The 21,856-nt window shown below is 39.4% G+C and overlaps 1 protein-coding gene across 1 annotated transcript in view; it reads left to right on the top strand.

Moving 5' to 3' along the window:
- The window catches only part of ZFC3H1 (zinc finger C3H1-type containing), a 3,672,721-nt gene that overhangs the window by 123,071 nt on the left and 3,527,794 nt on the right, over nucleotides 1-21,856 (top strand). Inside the window, exon 3 of the mRNA XM_044087220.1 lies at nucleotides 12,805-12,863. Coding sequence (XP_043943155.1) covers nucleotides 12,805-12,863 — 59 coding nt within the window. The remainder of the gene's footprint in view (nucleotides 1-12,804; nucleotides 12,864-21,856) is intronic.

The raw sequence follows: 21,856 nt of genomic DNA, 5'->3' as shown, positions 1-21,856 counted from the left end.
CCCAGATGGCTTACCTCACGCCAGGCAAACAAAGACAACTAACTGACTACTTACTTCAAACTGATGGCAACAAAAATCCAGTCTTCTGCAGGGCAAAATCTGCAGGCTCTGGGCTTCATGACATCCTGCATCCTACTAATTCCATATGCAAGACTGCATATGAGGAAACTTCAATGGTACCTAAAACGTTTATGAAGTCAACATTCACACAGTCTGGAAACGTTTCCTCTCATCCCCTGCCTGCAACAGGAGTTTCTATTGTGGGCAAAGGCCTGTCACCAACACATGGGACGGCCCTTCACTCTACCCCCTGCCAGCCAAACCTTAACAGACGCATCAGATTATGCCTGGGGTCCCACATGGCAGGAAGAAGCATTCAGGGCATATGGGCACCAAATCAAATGCATATACATATCAACCAGAAAGAGATGCTAGTTGTTCAGAATGCCCAAACAGCCTTCAAGGACTTACTTCATCCAGGACAACTACTGATAAAGATGGACAACACCACAGTCATGTGGAATATAAACAAGCAAGGGGGAACACACTCATACCCCCTTTGATATTAGCCATGGCACTGTGGGACACAGCTTTGACCTACCAAATAAATCTTCAAGCTCAATTCCTGCCAGGAAAACAGAAGATTAGCCATGGCACTGTTGGGACACAGCTTTGACCTACCAAATAAATCTTCAAGCTCAATTCCTGCCAGGAAAACAGAACACTCTGCCAGACGACTTAAGCAGAAACCTTATGGAGCCTCACGAGTGGAAACTAAATCCACAAGTATTCAGCATGATAACAGAGAAATAGGGGAGCCCAGACATAGATCTATTTGCCTCTCCTCAAAATTATCAATTGAAAAGATTCTGCACAAGGACTTATCACAGACAAGCATGGAAAGTGGACGCCCTGTCCTTCAGTTGGAAAAACCTGTCAGTTTACGCCTTTCCTCCTCTGCCTCTTCTACCCAAGGTCCTCCTAAAAGTCAGACTAGAGAAACCAAAGATGATATTAATTGCCCTGGACTGGCCCCGCCAATACTGGTACCCAATCCTCAGGAACTTGTCTCAATACCCAGCTTGGACCTTGCCTCAAAGACCACAACTACTGTCCCAGCAAAGCAATCAGATCCTGCACAATCAACTACAGACTCTGAACCTGGCAGCATGGCTAATCATGTAATCATATGAACGACACCTCAGTAAAGCTGTGATGGATGTCATTTGGGAAGCCAGAAGGCCTAGTACTAGAAAATCTTATGCTGACAAATGGAAGAGATTCTGTGCTTGGAATCAAGCACAAGGAACTGATACAGCATAACCACATATTCCTCCGATATTACAAGACTTAACTGAGATGCTTGACAAAGGCCTATATTTCTCATCAATCAAAAATCCATGCCTCTGCCATTTCGGCTCATTACAATACAGAGCCACCAATCTTTTCTCATCCTTTACTAAAGCAGTATCTTAGAGGAGCCAAAAACATAAGGCCTCCTAGAAGATCACCATTACCTGCATGGGACCTCAAGTTATGTGTTGGAAAAACTCACCCTGCCTCCATTTGAACCAGCCGCGACAGCTGATATAAAGTTCTTATCATGGAAGACAGCTCTGCTACTAGCAATTACTTCAGCAAGAAGAGTTTCCGAGCTTCAGGCCCTCATGGCTGTAGAGCCTTTTATCATATTTTACCCAGACAGGGTGTCTCGGAGGACAAATCCCACTTTTATACCTAAGGTGGTTTCCAGTGTGGCTATTAACCAAACAATTAATCTGCCAACTTTCTATCCAAATCCACAGAACAAAGGGGAGAGAATTCTGCATTCTTGGACGTGCACAGACAGCTAAGATTCTACTTGAGCAGGACAAAAACTCTAAGAAAAACTGAGCAATTACTAGTGTCATATGCTGCAGGATCAGAAGGAAAGGCTGTTTCAAAGTGGATCAGCTACTGCATCAGTTTCTGCTACGTACACCATGGTAAACCTGTGCCCAAGGGAATTGGGTCTCATTCCACCAGAGCTGCAGCTACTTCGGCAGCCTTTCTCAGAGGAGTACCAACCAAAGACATTTTAGAGGCTGCTACTTGGAGTTCTGTTCACACCTTTGCAAAGCATTACCATTTGCCTCTCTACTCTAAGTCCTGGGCAGGCTTTGCCACTGCAGTGCTGCAGGGCCTTATAGCCGCACCTAATGCTGTTTAGCTCCAGCCTCCCAACCATAGCTTTGTGTTTCTACCCAAATGTAATGACTGCAACAGTGAAACACGAAGAATTTTACAGTTGTGTACACTTACCATAAATGTAGATGTTCAGGTGTATTCACTGTTTCAGTCCAGGTTACCCTCCTGCCATCCCCCTGTCATTCTACAGTTTCTTTCCTTCTCTATCTTCAACCTATGTGGTGTATTTGCTTGTAGATGAGGGTAAAGTTTTATTGATGCATGTATGTATGTATGTATATGTATGTATGTGCATGTATGTATGTGTATATATATATATATATATATATATATATATATATATATATATATATATATAATATTGCTACCTTTTTGGTTCACCTGACATCGAGGGCAAGAAAAACTAAAGAAAATGGTGTCTGCTGCATGTTTTATACCCCTGACGACCTGACGTCATGGAAGAGAAGACGGCAACCGACGCAGGACCCAAAACTTTGGAATTCAGGCGGGCAACCTGCCAGCAGATTACCCAAATGTAATGACTGCAACAGTGAATACACTCTAACATCTACATTTATGGTAAGTGTACACAACTATACTTTGCTCCTCTTCTTGTTCTGTGTACTTCCCCCTGTTTGCAGTACTTTAATATTTGTCAGTCCCTCTAAGTAATTCCTGTTACTTCTTAACCATATCTCCATTTCTTTTATTTCCACCCTGTTTTATCCCACTCCCTAGCTATATTTTCAGAAGTTGTTTCTATCTTCTCTAATAGCTCCTGAATAATTTGCATTTCCCATTCCTTAAATTCCTCACTTTTCAGCAGATAGGTGGGAAAGCGGCAGGGTTTCATTTTATTTCATTACCCTGAATCTCTATTTTAGTTATTATTGGTGCATGATCTGAGATTGGTTATTGGGTATTTATCGAGATCTTCAGCTAAATGCGCACGTTTCTATGAAATGTAAATTCTGTCTAGCCTAGCTCAGTTTTTGTATCTTGTGGAATAGCATGTAAATTCAGTCTGAATTCTTAGTACTGAATTCACATCTTCCATGCCAAATATTTTCATTTATTTCTTTAAAAATCTACTCTCCTTTATTCTGTTTCTCTTTCTGGGCCCCCCCCAGTCACATCTTCACTGTGGGAAATCAAATTCCAATCCCCATCTGTAAGTAATATTCCTTGCTGAAAGCGGATTATTGCTCCCAGAATTTTCTTTAACTCTATTATAGCAGTTTTAGGTGGAGTATAAATATGTGCCTGTGTGACTCTTGTCCCTTGCCAAGTAGCCCCTCAGTACTCCACATTTTACTATTGGAGCTCTTCTTGCAATTAATATAAGTACTTCTTTCTCGTCCTTTGCCCCAGGTATTCTGCTGAATAACTGTCCTGAAAACCTTTCTTTATCAAATTCTCATGTTCAGTTCTTTCCAAGCGTGTCTCCTGTAGCATCTATGAGACCTTTAACGTTTAAAGACATCATATTTTTGAGGGTTATTATTCCTGCCTTTTATGTATAACAGCTTTGTGTCTAGTTCCAGCTTTTGTGTTACATGCATGTATTGTTTGGCAGGTTAATCTTTTATACAAATGTTTCTTGTAATCTCCATTTGAGCCTGTATCACATCTTGCAGAACTGTGTTTTATTGAAAACACTCGAGTAAACATACACACGTCCCAATATCCTCCTAAAACCTACTAACTTAGCACACAAAACTGTGTGCATCTTCAAATATTGAAATTTTATCCCTTTAATAGGAACATAAGCTCCAAACTGACAACCACACACACAGACTTGAGCTAAACAGAAATGAAGCTTAACCATGCTAAGAGACAAAGTAGAGCCTGTGATTCTCTTAAGTGCTTTCTGATTTTTCCCTAGCTTTATAGCTCTCCCAGCTTGGAAATGCTCGGATACTTTCAGAAAACATTTTCTCTAAGGCATTTCTCTTTATGATGTTGTCTGCTAGTGACTTGTGAACCAGATAGAAGACAGTTCACTAGAAAAAAAGACCTCATAATATTCAATATTCTTTTTCACTTAATTTCTTTGTCAGCCTTTTACTGTATGGTCATTCCCTTGTGTAAGAATGAGAAAAAGTGCACTAATTTTTCTTTTGTCATGCTCTTTTAAACAGACCCCCCCTTTTAATTTTTTTCTTCCATTGCAGTGTCTACATGTCTTAAAACTAAACAGAAAAATAAACAAAAAGAATAAACATAAGCACCTATTTACATTAGTATCCCCATTACACTTATAAATAACTGAAAAAAAAATACGTTATAACATGTAGAAAAAGTCATATACCAGTTAAGTAATACTGTTAAAAAAATGAACTCCCTCTCTCCCTCCTCTTCCCCTCTTGAATAATTATCTGAACATTAATGCATATGCTTTAGAGCCCCCTACAAGTTGAACAAAGTCCAAGAAAGTCCAATATTTCCAGATTCCTTTGTTTTATTCTTGTTCATCTCCCTCTCCCACGCCCGGTCTCTCCATCTCCAGTGAATGCTCAGTTCTTCTAGTCGACTTCTGTGCTTTTTTCTCTCTCATTCATTTTCCGTTGAAATTCTGGGAAAGGTTTCCTGGCACAGTCTCTCTGTGGTCTTTATTACCAGAAGAACAAGAAGCAGAATCTCCTTCTGTTTCACTGCACACTTGTTGGACAAACCTTTGTATTTCTTCCTTAGCATGTACTTCACCAGTAAATGTTTTTGTTCCTCCAGGAAAAAATATTTTTAGGATAGCTGGGTGCACAGCACTTTGAATCTCATGTCTGCTTCTCAGCATGCCCTATATAATGGAATTAAATGCATTCCTCTTCTGCCTGTTGTACAACGAGTAGTTTATTCTCCACAAACACTCTGTCTCCCACTTTTAGTACTTTGTCCTTCTGCCACAGTTTTGTCAGAATCAACTCCTCCTGCTGGTAAGACTGCATTTTTTACTTTTAAAGGTCTAGGTTGTTTTCTCCTAGCCAGGTTTTGAGCATACACACGATGTACTCTTTCAAATGACAGTTCTTGTTGTGGAATACCAGTTCATTTGCTTATTTGTACTTTCATAAAATTATACAATCTGTTCCTTACAGCTTCTCTTGTAGAGCAGAAAATCTCAAGTTTTCCCTACTAGCTCTGTCCTCTAATTCTATTATTTTTGAAACATTGCTTCTTGTGCAGTCTCATATTCAGCCAGCCTTATCTTCATTTCAACCTCTGAGTTTTGCAGTTATCACCGTATCTGAATGTCTGTTCAAAGCTTCTTCCATTTTTACCAGCTTTTTATTGTGTTATCCTCCGTCATGTTTCATTTATTTTAACTGGGTCTGTGTGCAGCTGCTTTATAATTTCTTATAGGCTACTGGCAGTCATATCTGGAACTTCTGCTTTCTGAACAGCTGCAGTACTTTTCCCAGTCTCTGTTTTTTTCTCAACTTTTGTAGCTGATTTTCCTCCAGGTCCTTTATATTTCTTTTTTCCTGACATCTAGGCAGTGCACTTGCTAGTCCTTTACTGAAATTCTCTCCATACTCTAGGTCCACTAGCTTTCTCTGCTAAGTTCCTGTTTTCATACTGGGAGCGATAGTGAATTAAGCTGCTGTTCAATGTGCAGCCATCTTGGAAGTCACTGCCACAATAACACTGATCCCAACAGCACGATTGCACATAAGAATTTTGCAATGGACTTTGGTGGTCCAATGGTCCTTACATCAGTACTCGCTGAATCGTCTTATAAGGTTATCCCGAGTGTGCAAGGACTCTCCTGTGGTGGTTCCACTTGGAAGAATTTGAACAAGGACATCCCTTTGCCCCCCCCCAATGCCACATTGACCACAGACGCCTCACATTTGGAGGGGGGGGGGCATTACCTGGATTGGGATGATCCAAGGCACATGGTTGACACAGGAGACCAGTTTGCATATCTGTGCTCTAGATATGAAAGTGGTGCTTCTAGCATTTCAAGCGTTTCAAGCAGTACAAGTGGGCAACATGTTAGTAGTATGGTACATCAAGAAGCAGGAAGGAACCAGATCTTATCCACTGTGTCGAGAAGCAGTGAGGGTTTGGCAATGGGCGATTTCTTCCAACTACTTCCTAACCACAGCGCACATTCCGGGGAAGTCCACCATTCTAGCAGACAAGGCTAGCAGGATTATCCTGATGCCTCAAAAGTGGCCTCTAAATCAATCAGTGGCAAACATGATTTTCCGCAAATGATGTAAAGCTTGCTGCATCCTCTTCACATCCCCTTCCCAACAACAAGTGCAGCAGGTTTTTTTTGCCCTTATCCTTCCACTGGAATAGTCACCAAGAGATGTTCTACTCCATGTTTGGACCTCTGGTATTTATGCTTCCCCTCCCCTTCCCCTTGTCTTCAAGTTCCTCCTGAAAGTACAGAAGTTGAAGAGCAAAGTGATCTTTATTGTTCCCTTTTGGCCTCTGCAGGTCTGGTTTCTCTTCCTTTGGTCTCATCTGTTATGCCCTCCATGGACACTGGAACCAAATCCAGATCTCCTTTCCCATCTGTCAGGACAGTTTCACCCAGATCTTCCAAGACTAAAACTAACTGCATGGTTTCCCCAATTCCAATGATGGCTAGACTTATCAGGCTTTCATCTCCGGTTCAGAAGATTTTGATTTTCTCGCATAAAGCTTCTGCTAGAAAAATCTGAGTGAATGGAAAAGGGTTCTTTGTATCTGCTCAGCAAAAACACTTGGACCCTTTCCCAGCTCCTATTCTGGAAGTTTTAGGTTTTCTTGATTCAGTTTTCCAAGATGGAGCACATTTTTCTACTGTTAAAGTGCAACTGTCAGCAATCTCGAATTTTCACATTGAAAAAAAACTCATACTCAAACTAATAATTACTTGCTTCATCCAAATTGTGTAAAACCTTTCTTAGGGGGTACCTTCTTACGTATACCTCCTATAAAGGACACCACTCATCCTTGGGACTTATGATCTTACAGACTGTTGTTCACACCCTTTTCAGCCAAAGTTGACTTAAAATACTTTTATTGGAAGATTGCATTCTTGGTAGCTCTTACTTCAGCTAGAAGAGTATCTGAATTGCAAATGCTGTCATCCAAACCACCATACCCACTGTTTCATAAAGATAGGGTGACCTTGTGTACCAGTCCTTCCTTTTTAACCAAAGTTGTCTGTGAAGAACAGTATTAATCAAGTCATCAACCTACCAGTATTCGTTCTTTCCAAATTTCCAAAACAAAGGTGAATATACTCTTCATCTTCTAGATATTCATGGGCAGTTGTGTTTTTATCTAGATAAGACAAAATCTTTCAGAAAATCTGACCAGCTTTTTGTTTCCTTATCTGATGTTAGAATGGGAAGACCAGTTTCCAAGACCACACTGGCTAGATGGATAACAAATTGCATTTCCACTGTATATTCTTCCAAGGGTATTGCACTATCTAAATTTGAAAGCTCATTCTGCCACATCAGTGTCTTCATCTCAGGCCTTCTGGTCCATAGTTTCTATTTGTGCAGCTGCTTCTTGGTCAAACTCGCATATTTCTATTACACATTACGAACTAAATATGTCTAGAAATATTTTGGTTCCACAGTGCTCCAGAATATCCTTCCATGAGGGCCACCCAAGGTTATTGTAGTTGGGGACTTTGTCCCACAAGTTGAGGAAGGAATGAAATTGACATAATCAGATAAAGAAGTTATGTACTCACCGTAACGCTGCAACTATGTTGTCCACTTTCATTCTTCCTTAACCTTCCCCCTTTCCATGATTATGAGAAACCTGATGGTTATGCCTGTAGGAACTATGGTACTGTTTGAGCTCCTGAACTTTATCACTTTCTATCAGTTGTTCCTAATTTGTAAATAAAAGTAGATATACTGTGTAGATGTTGGCAAACTTGATCTGAGGTATTTTGGGAAGAATGAGGCATTATGGGTGTGACGTCCCGTCTCTGGGCCATTAATCAAGGAGGCTAAATCCTCACTACTGACATTGGATAGGGACGTTCATTTGGAACAAAAATAGATTCACAGATGTAGCCGTCTGCATCAAGCACAATTTCCCTTAAGAGCACACGGGGAATGCACTCAGTCCGGGGTCTGGATTTCTCTGTCTCCCTTCAATTCCCCAATAAGACTCCCCACTGGCACAGCTATAGAGTTGAGTCCTCAGCTGAGTGTCCAAGCCAAGTCCTTCAGCACCCTCTCTGTGAAACCAGTGCTTTGTGTCCCTGCCCCAAACAACTGACACAAATACTCTTTGATATTTGATTTTCACACACCCACCCCTGGGAAAGGCTGACACAGATTTACTAGCTATGGCCTCTTTCCCAGACTGTAAGGTGGTTGCACTACGACCAGACACCTCAAAGCTGGCTACTGTAAGGCTCTTACAAGGGTACTCATTTATACCGAGTGAAATTAATATTAGTACAAATTGTAGTGTTTTGACCAATTCAGTAAGATTTTCAGGAGTTACTAGGGTCACCAAATAGATATGAGCATTCTCAAAGCTTAAAATATTCCCTAAAGGACCAGCCACATTGAAAAGATTAAATATATTTAATAATAAATAATAAAAGAACATAAAAAATACTAAATATCTATTTACAATAAAGGCCAGAGTTTTAATCACAGGAAATAATAAAATAACACAGATGAATAGGTTCACCTGGATGCAGAAAAAAACATAATTAATCTTGCTGTATTTTGCTTTGTATTTTCCTGACTGATGCAAAGAATTACTGTTCCTTGGTCACTTACTAGAACAAGGGAAGATGAAGAAGGTGAGGGATCCTTCTGTGTCTGGTTTCAAAAACAGTGCTCTGAGACTTCAGTCTCGTGTAGTATTAAAACTTCATTTTTGTGACGGATTTCAGAATGACATATCTGGTCATCTGACTTCTGGTTCCCATACTACCCCATTCCTAGCAACTGACCCAGAAATTGTACATGTGTTACCATACACATAGAGCTTTGCTAAGATCTGTTGCAGCTTCTAGAAGTCATAAAACCATAAACTTCTACCCTTCGTACAGGAGCTAATAAACCATTCCCTGGCACAGACATTTTGTCTGTGGCTGCAGTCAGAACTGTAAGATACAATCCTTATGGCCTAAATTAACTAATTTAATTTCTTACTCTTTTTCAAAGTTAGCTGGACTGAGATTAACCTCTTCTCTTCCAGTACCTTATTTACAACAGTACTGTCTAATATAAATGTATTTTCTGTCCAGCAGGGTACACTTTTGATACATTTTTAACACAAGCAACTTTACAAATACATTTTCAGTGCAAGCATCTGTACAAATCAGTTTGATATACAAATGACTTGCAATTTTTTGCAAAATTCCAGCTAGCTGTGCCGGCATAAGTTACACATCCACTGCCCTGCTTTTCCTGGCATAGCTGGCAATACCTCACATTGTCACAATAGGTAAGGGAGGAGCTCGAGAATCGGATCCTAGAGCTGTGGAAAACTGCCAAGTCGGATTAGAGATGTGGTTCGAACCCGCAGGTTGAGGAAGAATGCAAATTGGCAACACAGAATGTTGTGGTGAGTTCGTAACTTCTTTTTTTTTTTTTAGGTAGAATATCAGTGCATGCCAGAGTAAACCTCCTTCCTTGCCATTAGTCCCTTACTACCACAAATATTCCGTTATCTTTTTTTCCCCTCTTCTCTCACTTTTGGAGCTCATCTGGTAATTGGTATACCTTTTTTCCTTTGTCCCTGATACTCTGCTAAATATCCCTCCTGAAATAATTTCTTTATCAAATTTACATGCTTATTTATTTCCAAGTGTCTCCTGTAGCATTGATTTTTGCACTCTGCATTTCTTAATGTAATTCAATATTCTTTCCTTTTTGTATGTACCTATGAAGCCATTCATGATCCAAAATGTTTAGTGTAGCCATTATAAGTTATTCCCACTTACATGACAGCTTTTTAAAATGTGCATTTCCAGCTTTTATGTGCACCTACTAAAGTTTGGCAAGTTGATCTTTTATACAGTTTCTTGCTATCTCCATTTGAATGGGATCTGGTAATATGTATATAGTAATTTGGTGTTTGACCAACATGTAGACAAAATAGTAAGAAAGTCATTCTATGTCACTCAACTCATAAGCAAAGGAATGGCTGCTAGGTCCAGGGAAATAGAAGTACCACTCTTCTCAGCCCTTATCAGACCCATCGTTGAGCACAATGCCCCCTTTGGCATGTACCTAGACAGGCACTTGAAGTAGTTGGAACACCCTCAAAGGTTCCTCACCAGGAGAATCCAGGGTATGAACACCCTGTCATACAGAGATTTCCTTAAGGTCCTATTTCTTTACCCTCACTCCTGCAAGTTACTGAGAGGCAGTCTTTGCCTACCATGTTAGGCATCCACGGATCCAGTTCTGTTGCATCTCTTGAACATCTGCAAGACAAACGGAATCAGTAGATCCAACGTAAGTAGAGCCTGCTGGAGGGACTCATTTTTGTGTCTCAAAGTATTCCTGCACTGTGGAATAAGCTCCCCATCTGCATGAAGCATAGTTTATCTCTGACCCTGTTCAAAAGAAACCTTGATTGGATGGAAAATAACAAATTCACCCTTGGCCTGGCCCCTTATTCTCTGGACAGAGGTTGACTGTAAATTAATTTCCAACTAACATACCACCCCCCCCCACACACACACACACACACACATGCACAACAAACCCTTGCCTACCTCCTTACTAACATACCCTGTAATACAGGTGTCCCAGGAACTCCAACAATACTGGTTTGGATTGCATAGTTAGGCTTGTACAGATGCTGGTGCTTGCTAAAGCCTACTATGAACCTATGTCACATTTTATAACAAAAAAAAAAACACCCATACCACCAATATACCCATATAACCTGTTAACTTAAAACAAACACAATATGTACATCTTCAAATAATGTTTAACCCTCCTGATAGGAGCAATTGTCCCAAATTGACTGCTGCACATACAGGCAAAATCTAATCCAAAATAAAGGTTATTCGTGCTAAGACGCATGTTACAGCCTGTGCTCCTACTTGTACCAACAGCAGTCTGTTGTAGACTCCTATTTTTTCGGTCTATGAAGCTTTTACCTTTGGAACATTGGACAATGTTCCACTGGTAAAGTCTCTGTATGAGCTTTATTATCAAAAGAATTTGAAGCAGAGTCGCCTTCTGTTTGCTGACTCAGTTTTAGTTGGACAAACTTTTTTGTATTTCCCTCTTGATCTGTTCTGCATCAAAAAATTACTCTGATCCTTGAAAGTATATTTTGAAGACAGCTGGATACAACAGCTTGAGTCTCACACCTTGTCTGTCAATGTCCCTTGATTGCTGGTATAACTTTGTTTCTCTTCTGCCTGGTGTACAGTGAATAATCACTTTCTGTAAACGTTCTGCTGTCTCCAATTGTTAAATACTTTACCCTTCTGCCACAATTTTGTCAAGATCAATTCTTTCTGCTGGTATAGCTACATCTTTTCTAATACAGGTCGTTGTCACATTGGATTGTAAGGTTACCAAAATTACATTAGCGAGATGGATTACTGACTCTCTTTTTTTCTTTTATGACCGATAAGGAAAATAGTTGCGTGTTCCTCCAAAAACACATTCTTTCGGGGTGCCTTTCTTAGTAATCATCTTCTCTAAGATATTGTAGCTGCAGCAACTTTGTCTTCCTTGCACACTTTTCTTAAACAGGTTTGATTCCATCTCTAAAGCAAGGGCCTCCTTTGGAACAACCATACTGGAATGCTTTCTTAGGTTGGGCACCCTTGTCAGCCATGGATTCTGTCCTGCTGTTCCAGTGTCTGGAATGGACTTGGTGAGTATGCAAGTTCTGTACTTTGGTCGTCTCTGTCTGGACACTGGAACAACCCCCACTATCACCCGCCAAACTGCCCTTCCTAAGAGATTTGTGAGAATCCTCTTGAGAATGGGATATCTTTGTGTTCAGGGTTACTAGTCTGTAGTGCAGGCATACTTTCTGGTGGATTCAGATCTGAACAGTGGATTGTACTATGACGTTTTTTCAGAGCATCTTTTTGTTGTACCCGTGTTCTGTGGCACACGCGCACACACACACACACACACACACACACACACACACACACACACACACACCTGGTTTTAGTTTCTTTCTGCCTTCCTGGTTTATACAGATCCAGAAAGGGCTTATGACTAGGAAGGCACTTGAGTTTCTGAGGAGTTTGTTGCTGTCACAAAAAAGAGCTAAAGGTGTATTTATTAGTCTTGCTGTTCCAGTGTTTAGACAGAGACCAGCGAATTCTCATGTTCTGTTAAGTACGTTACTTGTGTTTTTATGTGTAACACCATGGAGAGGCCCAACACTAAATCAAACCTGAAGCACACTTAAGATTTGCATTTTAGTGTTGGACACCTGTGTAATCATGGAACAGTAACTTGAACTGAAATGATGAGTAGTCCGGTAAATTTGAAAACTGTGTTAACTCTTTATCTGTTGAAGTTGTTTTATTTTGTATCTGCTGTGAATGAGGCTTTCTACCCAGATGTTTAGTTTTATTGAAAGGCTTTTTTTTTTTCTGAGTCATATATGCTGTTTATAATCCCTGCACTTCTTATTTTGAAGATGAAGTACAGAAGCAGGAATCTGGCAGCAGTAAATCATCAAGTAGTCCTCCAAGAAAGGTAAGTTGTTAATATGGTAAACATCGTGATTTTGCTGTTTTTGTTTTTGTATTTTAACATTCAAACGTATAGTAATGGAGTCCTTGAGGTCTGTTAAGCTGTGACTGCAGTGGTTGGAAGTTTTGCAAGTGTTTTGTTTGTGTTTTATATAAATATTATATCAAAGTGCTTTAATGGTTGTTACAGAAGTATAGTTTCTGTACAAAAAAATAAGGAATGTAAAGATGCCATATTTATATTTTGGGTAGCAAAAAGCAGTGTGCAAGCCAAAAGGGTTTGCATCTGGCTTACCATAATTGAGCTCCATAAGCTCCTTTGCACCCTACTTTTGTAGTGCAGAGTAACCGTCTTTAAAACTACAATCCACTCTGCTACAGGCCCCATGAGGAGCTCAGTGTCTCTCAAACCTAACACCACTCTTAAGTATTCGGCTGCGGTACCACCTTTATCATTTTTCTAAGAAAAGCGCAGTCCGGGTCTTAACTGTCTACAAACAGCTAAAGTTAACTTTGAGTATGTGGCTACCTGTTTGAGCCAATATTCATTTTTCCCTTAGGAGCACACTGCTTTGGCTTGTAAGCAGCCCCCCCCCCACCACACAAACACACACACACACTCATCTTCCAATTTCTCTGTTATTCCCTTTTGTTAGCAAATAGTATCCATAACTGATCAATACTGTGTGTTTGTTAATTTAAACTGAGACCACAGTAGCCTACTGATACAAGGTTATCCTGTTATTCCACCTGAGAAATGGTTAAGAAATGACTTACAGTTTCAGAGCAGTCCTTGGTCAATTCTGGTTGTTTCTTAAACACAAACTTGTCTTTGCTTTGGCTCATTAGCAGCAGTACAAAAGAACTTCCTGCTCACACCATTGTTCTCCCCCTCTCCTGTTTATTACCTTAAGCTAATCCCAAAATTAATAAATATTACCTGTGGCAGGCACCATTTTTAAAAACTACAACTACCCTTTGTCACTATCATATGTTCATTTACCAGTTTACTCTGTTAACTGACTGTTTCCAGCCCCTCATAAGAGCTACTAACATGGTCTCTCTACCTGCTCTGCTCCCCACCTTGCCCCCTATTCCCTCCCGCCCCCAGTGGTCCTACCTTTATTACAGTCACAAACGCCTCCCATCTTTCCAATAGCCAGCCACAGTACCAACCCAAAACTATCTCCTCCATTTTCCCACTACTATCACACCTCCTCAACTAACATGTACAAGCATACCATACCTGTTCTCACTGCATGCACTCTCCTTGCATATCTTACATCCTACCAAAGCTCCATCATTCCCCCACTCAACCACTACTCACAGCACCACTCATGTGTCACCCTCACTCAGCTCCCCTCCCACCAACTCAAGAAACATCCCTATGCACCCCTCATATATTCTACCAACTATATTACTCAAACATAAAGCATCCCTACAACTTAACATAGTAACCCTCCCACCATACTGATTACCCACAGAGCACAATCATAAAGCTTCCTTAATAATCAAACCCATTCAAAAATGGAGAAAACTAATAACTTCATGTGTATCAAAACTAACCCCAAGTGGAGACATCCACCCCAACCCTGGCCCTACCATCTCCAACCCCAATTCTCATAATCAGACTAGAAACCACAACTTCTCCCATATCACAGCCAATAGAAAGCCAAGTGACTTCCTTCTACTAAGCCTAAGTATTAGAAGTATATCCAAGAAAGTCCATGAACTCCATGCCACCATAGACTTGTACTCCCCAGGTATAGTCATCCTGACAGAAACCTGGCTAAAACCTCACATTACCAGTGAGCAAATACTCCCTACCGGTTACGGCATACTAAGAGTAGACCGACTAAACAAGAAAGGAGGCGGTGTAGAGGTAATAGTCAAACAGCATCTAAACATCCAGATTTTAAAATCATCAGCTCCACAAATAGGCAATGAAGAAATAATATATACCAACCTCAAAGTAAACCAAAACAAAACCATCAACATAATTGGATGCTACTTCCCACCTGGCCAGAACATCCCTCCACTAGAAAATCTCCTCAGCTGGTCTACCCACCATCTCCCCCAAGAAATTATAATTTTAGGTGATTTCAATATTGACTGGCAATCCTGTTCTGGCAACCATCCAACCCATCATGTAAACCTTCATGGCTTCACCCAACTAGTAACCTTGTCAACCAGGATAAATAACTCCAGCAAGCACACTACCCTGGATTGGATACTAGTCAGTAAGAGCCCCCAGTCATATATAACAGGCTGCTTATCAGATAGCCTCAGTGATCACTCCCCAACATTCCTACTCAAAAAAATACCTCTACCAAGCTACACCTGTCATCTAACGTCAAATGCGTAAAAAACTAAACTTTAACCCACTCTCATTCTTCTCATCCCTCAAAGAATGTAACTGGCATCCTCTAAAGTACCTAAGTCTTGATGACGCAGTTGAATTTTTTAATGCTACCTTCCTGAGCATCCTTAATTACCATGCCCCCCATAAGACTTCACAGAACCAAAGCACAACCCTCCCCATGGCTACAGAAAACCACTAAGTCTGAAATGAAAAACAGGGATAAAGCCTGGGAGCACTGGCGCAAAACCAAAACCCTTTCAGCTAGACATAAATTCCTAGAACTACGCAATAGAGTCAAAAAGCTAATAAAACAGGACAAATTCTAGTACTACCAGTCTGCCCTAGACTCCTCCCAAAACAGCCCCAAACAATTCTGGTCCTCCATAAACTCCATCCTCCACCCAGGTAAAGTCAGTACCCCTCCTCCTAACATCCCTCACTCCTCCGAAAGTATTGCTACTTCATTCAACACATAATTCACACAAACCATACTATCACTAGCTAAAAACAACCCCCTTCCCCTCCAACCCACACCTTCAACTAGTAATCTCCCCACTGCCTTCTCTTTTTCTCCTGTACCTACCTCCAACATAAAAAAAACTCTTAACTAAACTTAAGTCCACCAAATTAGCAGCAGACAACCTCCCAAGTGAATACCTACAAATCACAGCTGATGCTTTGGCCTACCCAGTATCCATCTTGATTAACCGATCTCTGTCAGAAAGTTACGTCCCCACACTGTGGAAAGTATCACATATAATTCCCCTCCACAAAGGCGGCCCCTCCACAGAACTAACCAATTACCGCCCCATAGCTATTTTCTCTCCACTCTCCAAAATACTGGAGAGATGCATACACTACCTCCTCACTAACAACCTCCTTTCCAATACTCAGCATGGTTTCTGACCAAACCATAGCACCACCACTGCCTTACTCTCCTTTACTAACACTATCCTTCAGCATAAAAACAATGGCCATCTCTCCTCTGCTGCTTTCCTAGACCTATCTAAAGCATTTGACATGGTCCCACACAAACAACTCATCTCTGTCCTCGGTAACCTATCCTTCTCTCAATCCGTCACCAACTGGTTTTAGAGTTACCTGTCTGACCGCCAAAAATCTGTTGTATGGCAGAATGACACATCTCCCCAACTACCTGTCTCCCATAGGGGTTTCCCAAGGATCCATCCTTGGACCCCTACTCTTCTCTGTTTTCACCAATAATCTAGCCTCTGCCACCAAACATGGCACACTCGTACAATACACAGATGACTCAACCATCATCTGATCAGCCCAGTCCCTACCCAAACTGCAAAAAGTCACTCCGGAAGCCTTTTCCTCTGTTGAAACTTGGTTATCCAATACCCAATTAATACTCAACCCAAACAAAACTTAACTACTCATCTTCCAACCACCAAACATACTCAAAACAACTCTCACTTTAACATCACAGCAAAAGACAACACCACTATATACTCAACTGAACACACCAAATTGCTAGGAGTGGAAATAGACAAACTAAAATTTGACATTCACATATCCATGACCATAAAAAAAGTCCACAAAAAACTAGGAGCGTTATACAGAAATAAGCAACTTCTCATCAAAGCAGCAAAGATTTCAATAGCAAATTCCCACCTTATCTCCACCCTACTTATGCCTCTCCAATATATACCAACCTAAGACAATGCGATCTGAACAAGCTAGAGACTTGCTACAACAAAATCGCCAAATTCGCCACAGGGGTATCCTACTGTAGTCACCACTGTCTCTCACTTGCTGAACTGGGCTGGCTTCAACTCCCTCACCTCCTTCAATGGTATCAACTCTCACTCGCCCACAAACTAGTAAAGCATCCACTAAATGTCCCATCCCTCCAGAATCTACTCCAACCTTATCGCACCACCAGACCACCAAGATCCAGCAACAAAAATCACTTGCAGATCATTAAAGCCAATAACTCTGCTGGTGAAGCACTATTCTCTTGTGCCATAGCCAAGTTATGGAACTCCCTCCCACCCACAGTTACCTCCGTACCATCATGCGCCCACTTCAGAACTTTACTAAAAGCACACCTAAAAACATGCTGGCTATGCCCTTGCAACTCCCACTCTAATATCACCCACCCCATCCAACCACTACCTTTCTTTCCACCCCACTAGCTACCTTGATTATAGCAAGCTCAGATGCTCATAAGCCCAGTACTTGTTATACAGCAGGAACTTCTTATTGTAACATTTGTTAATGTCTGTTATGTACTTTGCAGATAAAGATTCTAGTTGTCTACTGATGTACTACTATGTTCTTCATCTGTAAATATGTTTGTAATTAATTGCTATGTTAATCAAATTGTTAATCACTATGTAATCTAATGTAACTACTGTCTGTTTTAACTGTGGAGCTTTTCTCCCCGGGCCTCTGCTGAAAATGGACCTACGTCCAGTCGGACACTCCCGGTCAACATATGTAAATAAACAAACAGTCGTGCTAGATGTGATCACCAGTTTTAGTAAAAGGTAAGATTTTCAGGAGAGTGTCAGAAAACAGAAAGAGATTAAGAAGTTGGAGCTTTTTTCATTTTTAACTGTTAAGTAGAGCTGAGTAGATCAGGAGCCATGGCAGCAGCTAGATATTTTTATTTTTTAAGCCTTCATTCTCATGATGGAAGAGTGAGTTTAGTTTTTGACTCTCCGTCGCTAACATGTTACAGTTTAGATACACGTGAAAGAAAACAAAAGCTGGATAAACGCCTGGTATACACCTCAAGCAAAAAAAAATGAAAAGACCAATGGTTAGACCACAGCTGAAGATAAAAATGGAATAATCTACGTCAGGAAATAAATCACTTGCAGCTTCACAGTAGTGCCCTTTATAAAACCAAAAGTTGTAACTGAGATGTAGTAGTCAAGGTAGGAAACGGTTCACTTGCAGTTTCACACTACTTTATTAAACATGAGTAAGCGCTTTCGTGATCTAAGTCAGCTGATCGCTTCTTCAGACTCATAAAAACAGTTAAAACATTGGTATTTAAAATATGGTTCAACCAATGAGAAAACATATGGAACTATGTCATAGACCAATTAAAATTGCATACATCAGTACATTAATTTGCCTTATATTCTGCATAAGATGAAATAAAATATACATATAACAGACACATTTTATGTAATAATCCATATTACTTAATGTTTTAGTGGTCTGGATTTTAAAAAAGGTTTCAAGGAAACAGCATTGTTCAATCCAGTAGACCTATCTGCCTGAAGTAGTAAAATCCATCTTTGCTCTGCTTCCTCTACCTTATTCCTTATATCACCTCCCCTCTTACTTTTATTTATTATTTCTAAAACCATGAAATTAAAAATATGTTTCCTATGTTCTTCTTCCACATGTTTTGCTAAAGCACTTGTGTCTTTATTTCTTATATCTCTAAGGTGTTCAAGGATACGTTCCTTTAGACATCTATTGGTTTTGCCTATATAAAAGGCATGACAGAGAGTGCAGAAGCTGAAATAAACCAAATTTTGTGTTCTGCAGTCGGCATAAAAATCGATATCAAGTATAAATCCTAGTGTAGGATGTTTATATGTAGATTTGTTATATAAATAGTCACATGCTGTACAATTTCTGCAAGGAAAAAGTCCTCTGCCTATCAGATAGGATCATTCTTTCATTGTTTCTGGATTTATAACAGAGTTGCCTTTTTAAGGACCTCTTATTTCTAAAAGAAAAGCTGGGTCTATCTTCTAACAATTCTCTCAAGTCAGGATCCGACAATAAAACATTCCAGTTCTTCTCAAAAATATTACAGAACCTTCTGATGTCATTTGAATAAGTTATAGGGAATCTAACTTTAAAATTATGACCTTCCTTGCTTTTAACATCTTCTATAGTATTTGAGAAGAGCGGTTTACATCTCCCACCCCTATTTTCAATGGTATGTTTAGAGCTTTCATTTATGTCTTTCTTACTATAACCTCTGTTTAAGAAGTCTTTCTCTAATATAGTCATTGTCTTCACAAAGCCTTCATCTGTATTATGTAAGCAGCTTATTCTCATATATTATCCTTTCACTACATTTTTGTGTACAAATGTTGGATGCATACTAGTCTTATGTAAGATACTATTTCTCCATGTAGATTTTCTATACATCCCTGTTGTAAATTCATCTAATGCTGTCTTCTTAACCAAAACATCTAGGAACTCAATAGAGTCCCTGGAATGTTGACTAGTGAATCTTAAAAATTCAGTGGTGCTATGCAAGTACTCCACCATCTCTTGCAACTCTTCACTAGTACCATCCCATAACAGGAAGACATCATCTACAAAACGTATATACCATACAATTTTGCCAGCATATTTATTGCTAGCACTTAATACATGATCTTTTTCCCATGCAGCCAATGCTAAGTTGGCGTAGCTGTTAGCACAAGCCGTGCCCATTGCTACACCAACTTTCTGTAGATAAAACTTGTCATTGAATATAAAGACATTATTTTCTAGGACAATATCAAGCAACTCACATATCAAATTAATCTTGGTGCTTTGAAAAACTTGTTTCAAGGTCAGAATATCATGTATTTTCTCAATACCCCATTTATTCGGTATCACTGTGATCAGTGAAGTGACCTCCATAGTCACAAACATATAATTTCTATTAATATTCCTGGTCTTATTATATAACAGTCGCAGAAATGACTTTGTATCCCTTAGTATAGTCTCACATGATTTTAGGACTATTTGTGAATTTTGTTCAATATAAATTGAGATGGCTTCTGTGGCCCATCCTTTACTGGATGCAATAGGTCTCATAGGGGGCTGTGTGATGTCTCTGTGAATTTTAGGTAGACCATAAATAATGGGTATAGTTGGATGTTCTGTCTGAATGTAGTCAAACAATTCCTCTGATACATAATTAGTAATCAATAAGTCAAAGATGTATACAGATATCCTGTCAATTATACCTTGTACTTGTCTCTCATTTAGTTCAACATATAAGTATCTGTATCATTCAAAAGTTCCATCATTTTCTTGTAATAAAAAAACTTATCCATTACTACTACACTGCCCCCCTTGTCAGCGGGCCTAATTTCAATGCTGTGAGAATCCTTTAGTTCTGACAGTGCTTCAGTTTCTGATTTACTCAAGTTATAAAATCTAGGTGGAAGATTTTTAGCATGCATCTCTCTAATTTTATGCTCACACACATTAGTGAAACTTTCAACTGTGGGATGTATCTTTGGTACAAAGGCACTAGGTTGTTTAAACATATTATCAAATACATTTCTTTTAAACCTGGTTTTAAGTGTTAGGTCACGAGAAAATAACTTCAACACTTTTAATAAATCAGTTAATACTGTTTTCTGTGCTGGAATAAAGTTCAGGCCTCTATTTAACAACGAGGCTTGTGCATCAGTTAAAGAAAAGCTAGATATATTAATTACCAAGTTTTTTGTTGGTTCTTGCACCTGGTGTTTTTGATACGTGACATGCATTTGTTAATAAGAGATGGAGGGTAATTCCTTTGAAGAAACATGTGTTTTAACTAAACAGCATTCTTTTGAAAGTCATAATCTTGACTGATAATTCTAGAGATGCGAATAAATTGACTTCTGACCAGGTTCCTTTTCATAAAAAATGGATGGGAGCTAGTAAAATCAAGCAGATTATTTTTATAGGTCTCTTTTCTATATATAGTGGAGCATACTGTATTAGGAGGTAGTAAGTCTATCTGTGCATCTAAAAAGGAAATAGAAGAGCCTATTCCAGGCAAAATCAAGTTCAAAAAACCTAAACTGTCTCTCAAATCAGAAATAAAAATGTCTAAAGAAGATTGGTCACCCTTCCACAACGAGATCTCTAATGACAGACACACTAAATATTTACCTATTTTACTACATGGTTTTATACCTAATACTTCTAAACCTAGTAACATTAACAGAACCCTTAGTTTCCCATTACCCATCTCTAGGGACATGACACAAATTAGAAATGTCATCACGAATAACTGGGATTTGTTAACTGAATCACAATTTATGTCCGCTGCTATTGGCACTGCACCTACCTTTTCCTTTAAAAGAACCAAAACCATAAGAATGAGTTTAGAAAACAGAGATTTACCTTTTCGTATTAATTCTGCTTCTACTTCCAACTCTCAAAATGGGATGCATTCATGTAATAAATGTGTGGTATGCCCTAACATTTTCACAGGATTTCAATACACATTCACACATTGTAATTATACTACTAAATTTTTAAAATATTTCTTCTGCCATTCTACAGCAGTAGTATATGCAGGTATTTGTGCATCTTGTAAAGCATTTTATGTAGGTAAAACTACAAGAAAACTTTAAGATAGAATTAAGGAGCATCTAGGAGCCATCGGGGCAAATAACTTAAATAATGCCCTTGCTAAACATAGCATTTTTGTACTGATTTTAGTAAATTTTACTTCATAGTATTAGAACAAGTTAACTGTTTTTTTTGGAGATTGGGAATTATATTTAGAACTAAGAGAACTTAAATGGCAATTACTGCTTAATTCTGAAACATACCCTTGTCTGAATGAAAGTGTTAATATTAAATGCGCTTTAAAATGGAAGATTTAATTCTATTTTGACAGTTGCTTTCTTTCTAAA

Source organism: Protopterus annectens, chromosome 11.part0 (assembly GCF_019279795.1).
Source record: "Protopterus annectens isolate FY-2018-M chromosome 11.part0, PAN1.0, whole genome shotgun sequence".
Classification (NCBI taxonomy): Eukaryota; Metazoa; Chordata; order Ceratodontiformes; family Protopteridae; genus Protopterus; species Protopterus annectens.
The sequence above is the reverse complement of the archived record's forward strand: the minus strand, read 5'-3'. Positions and strand labels throughout refer to the sequence as shown.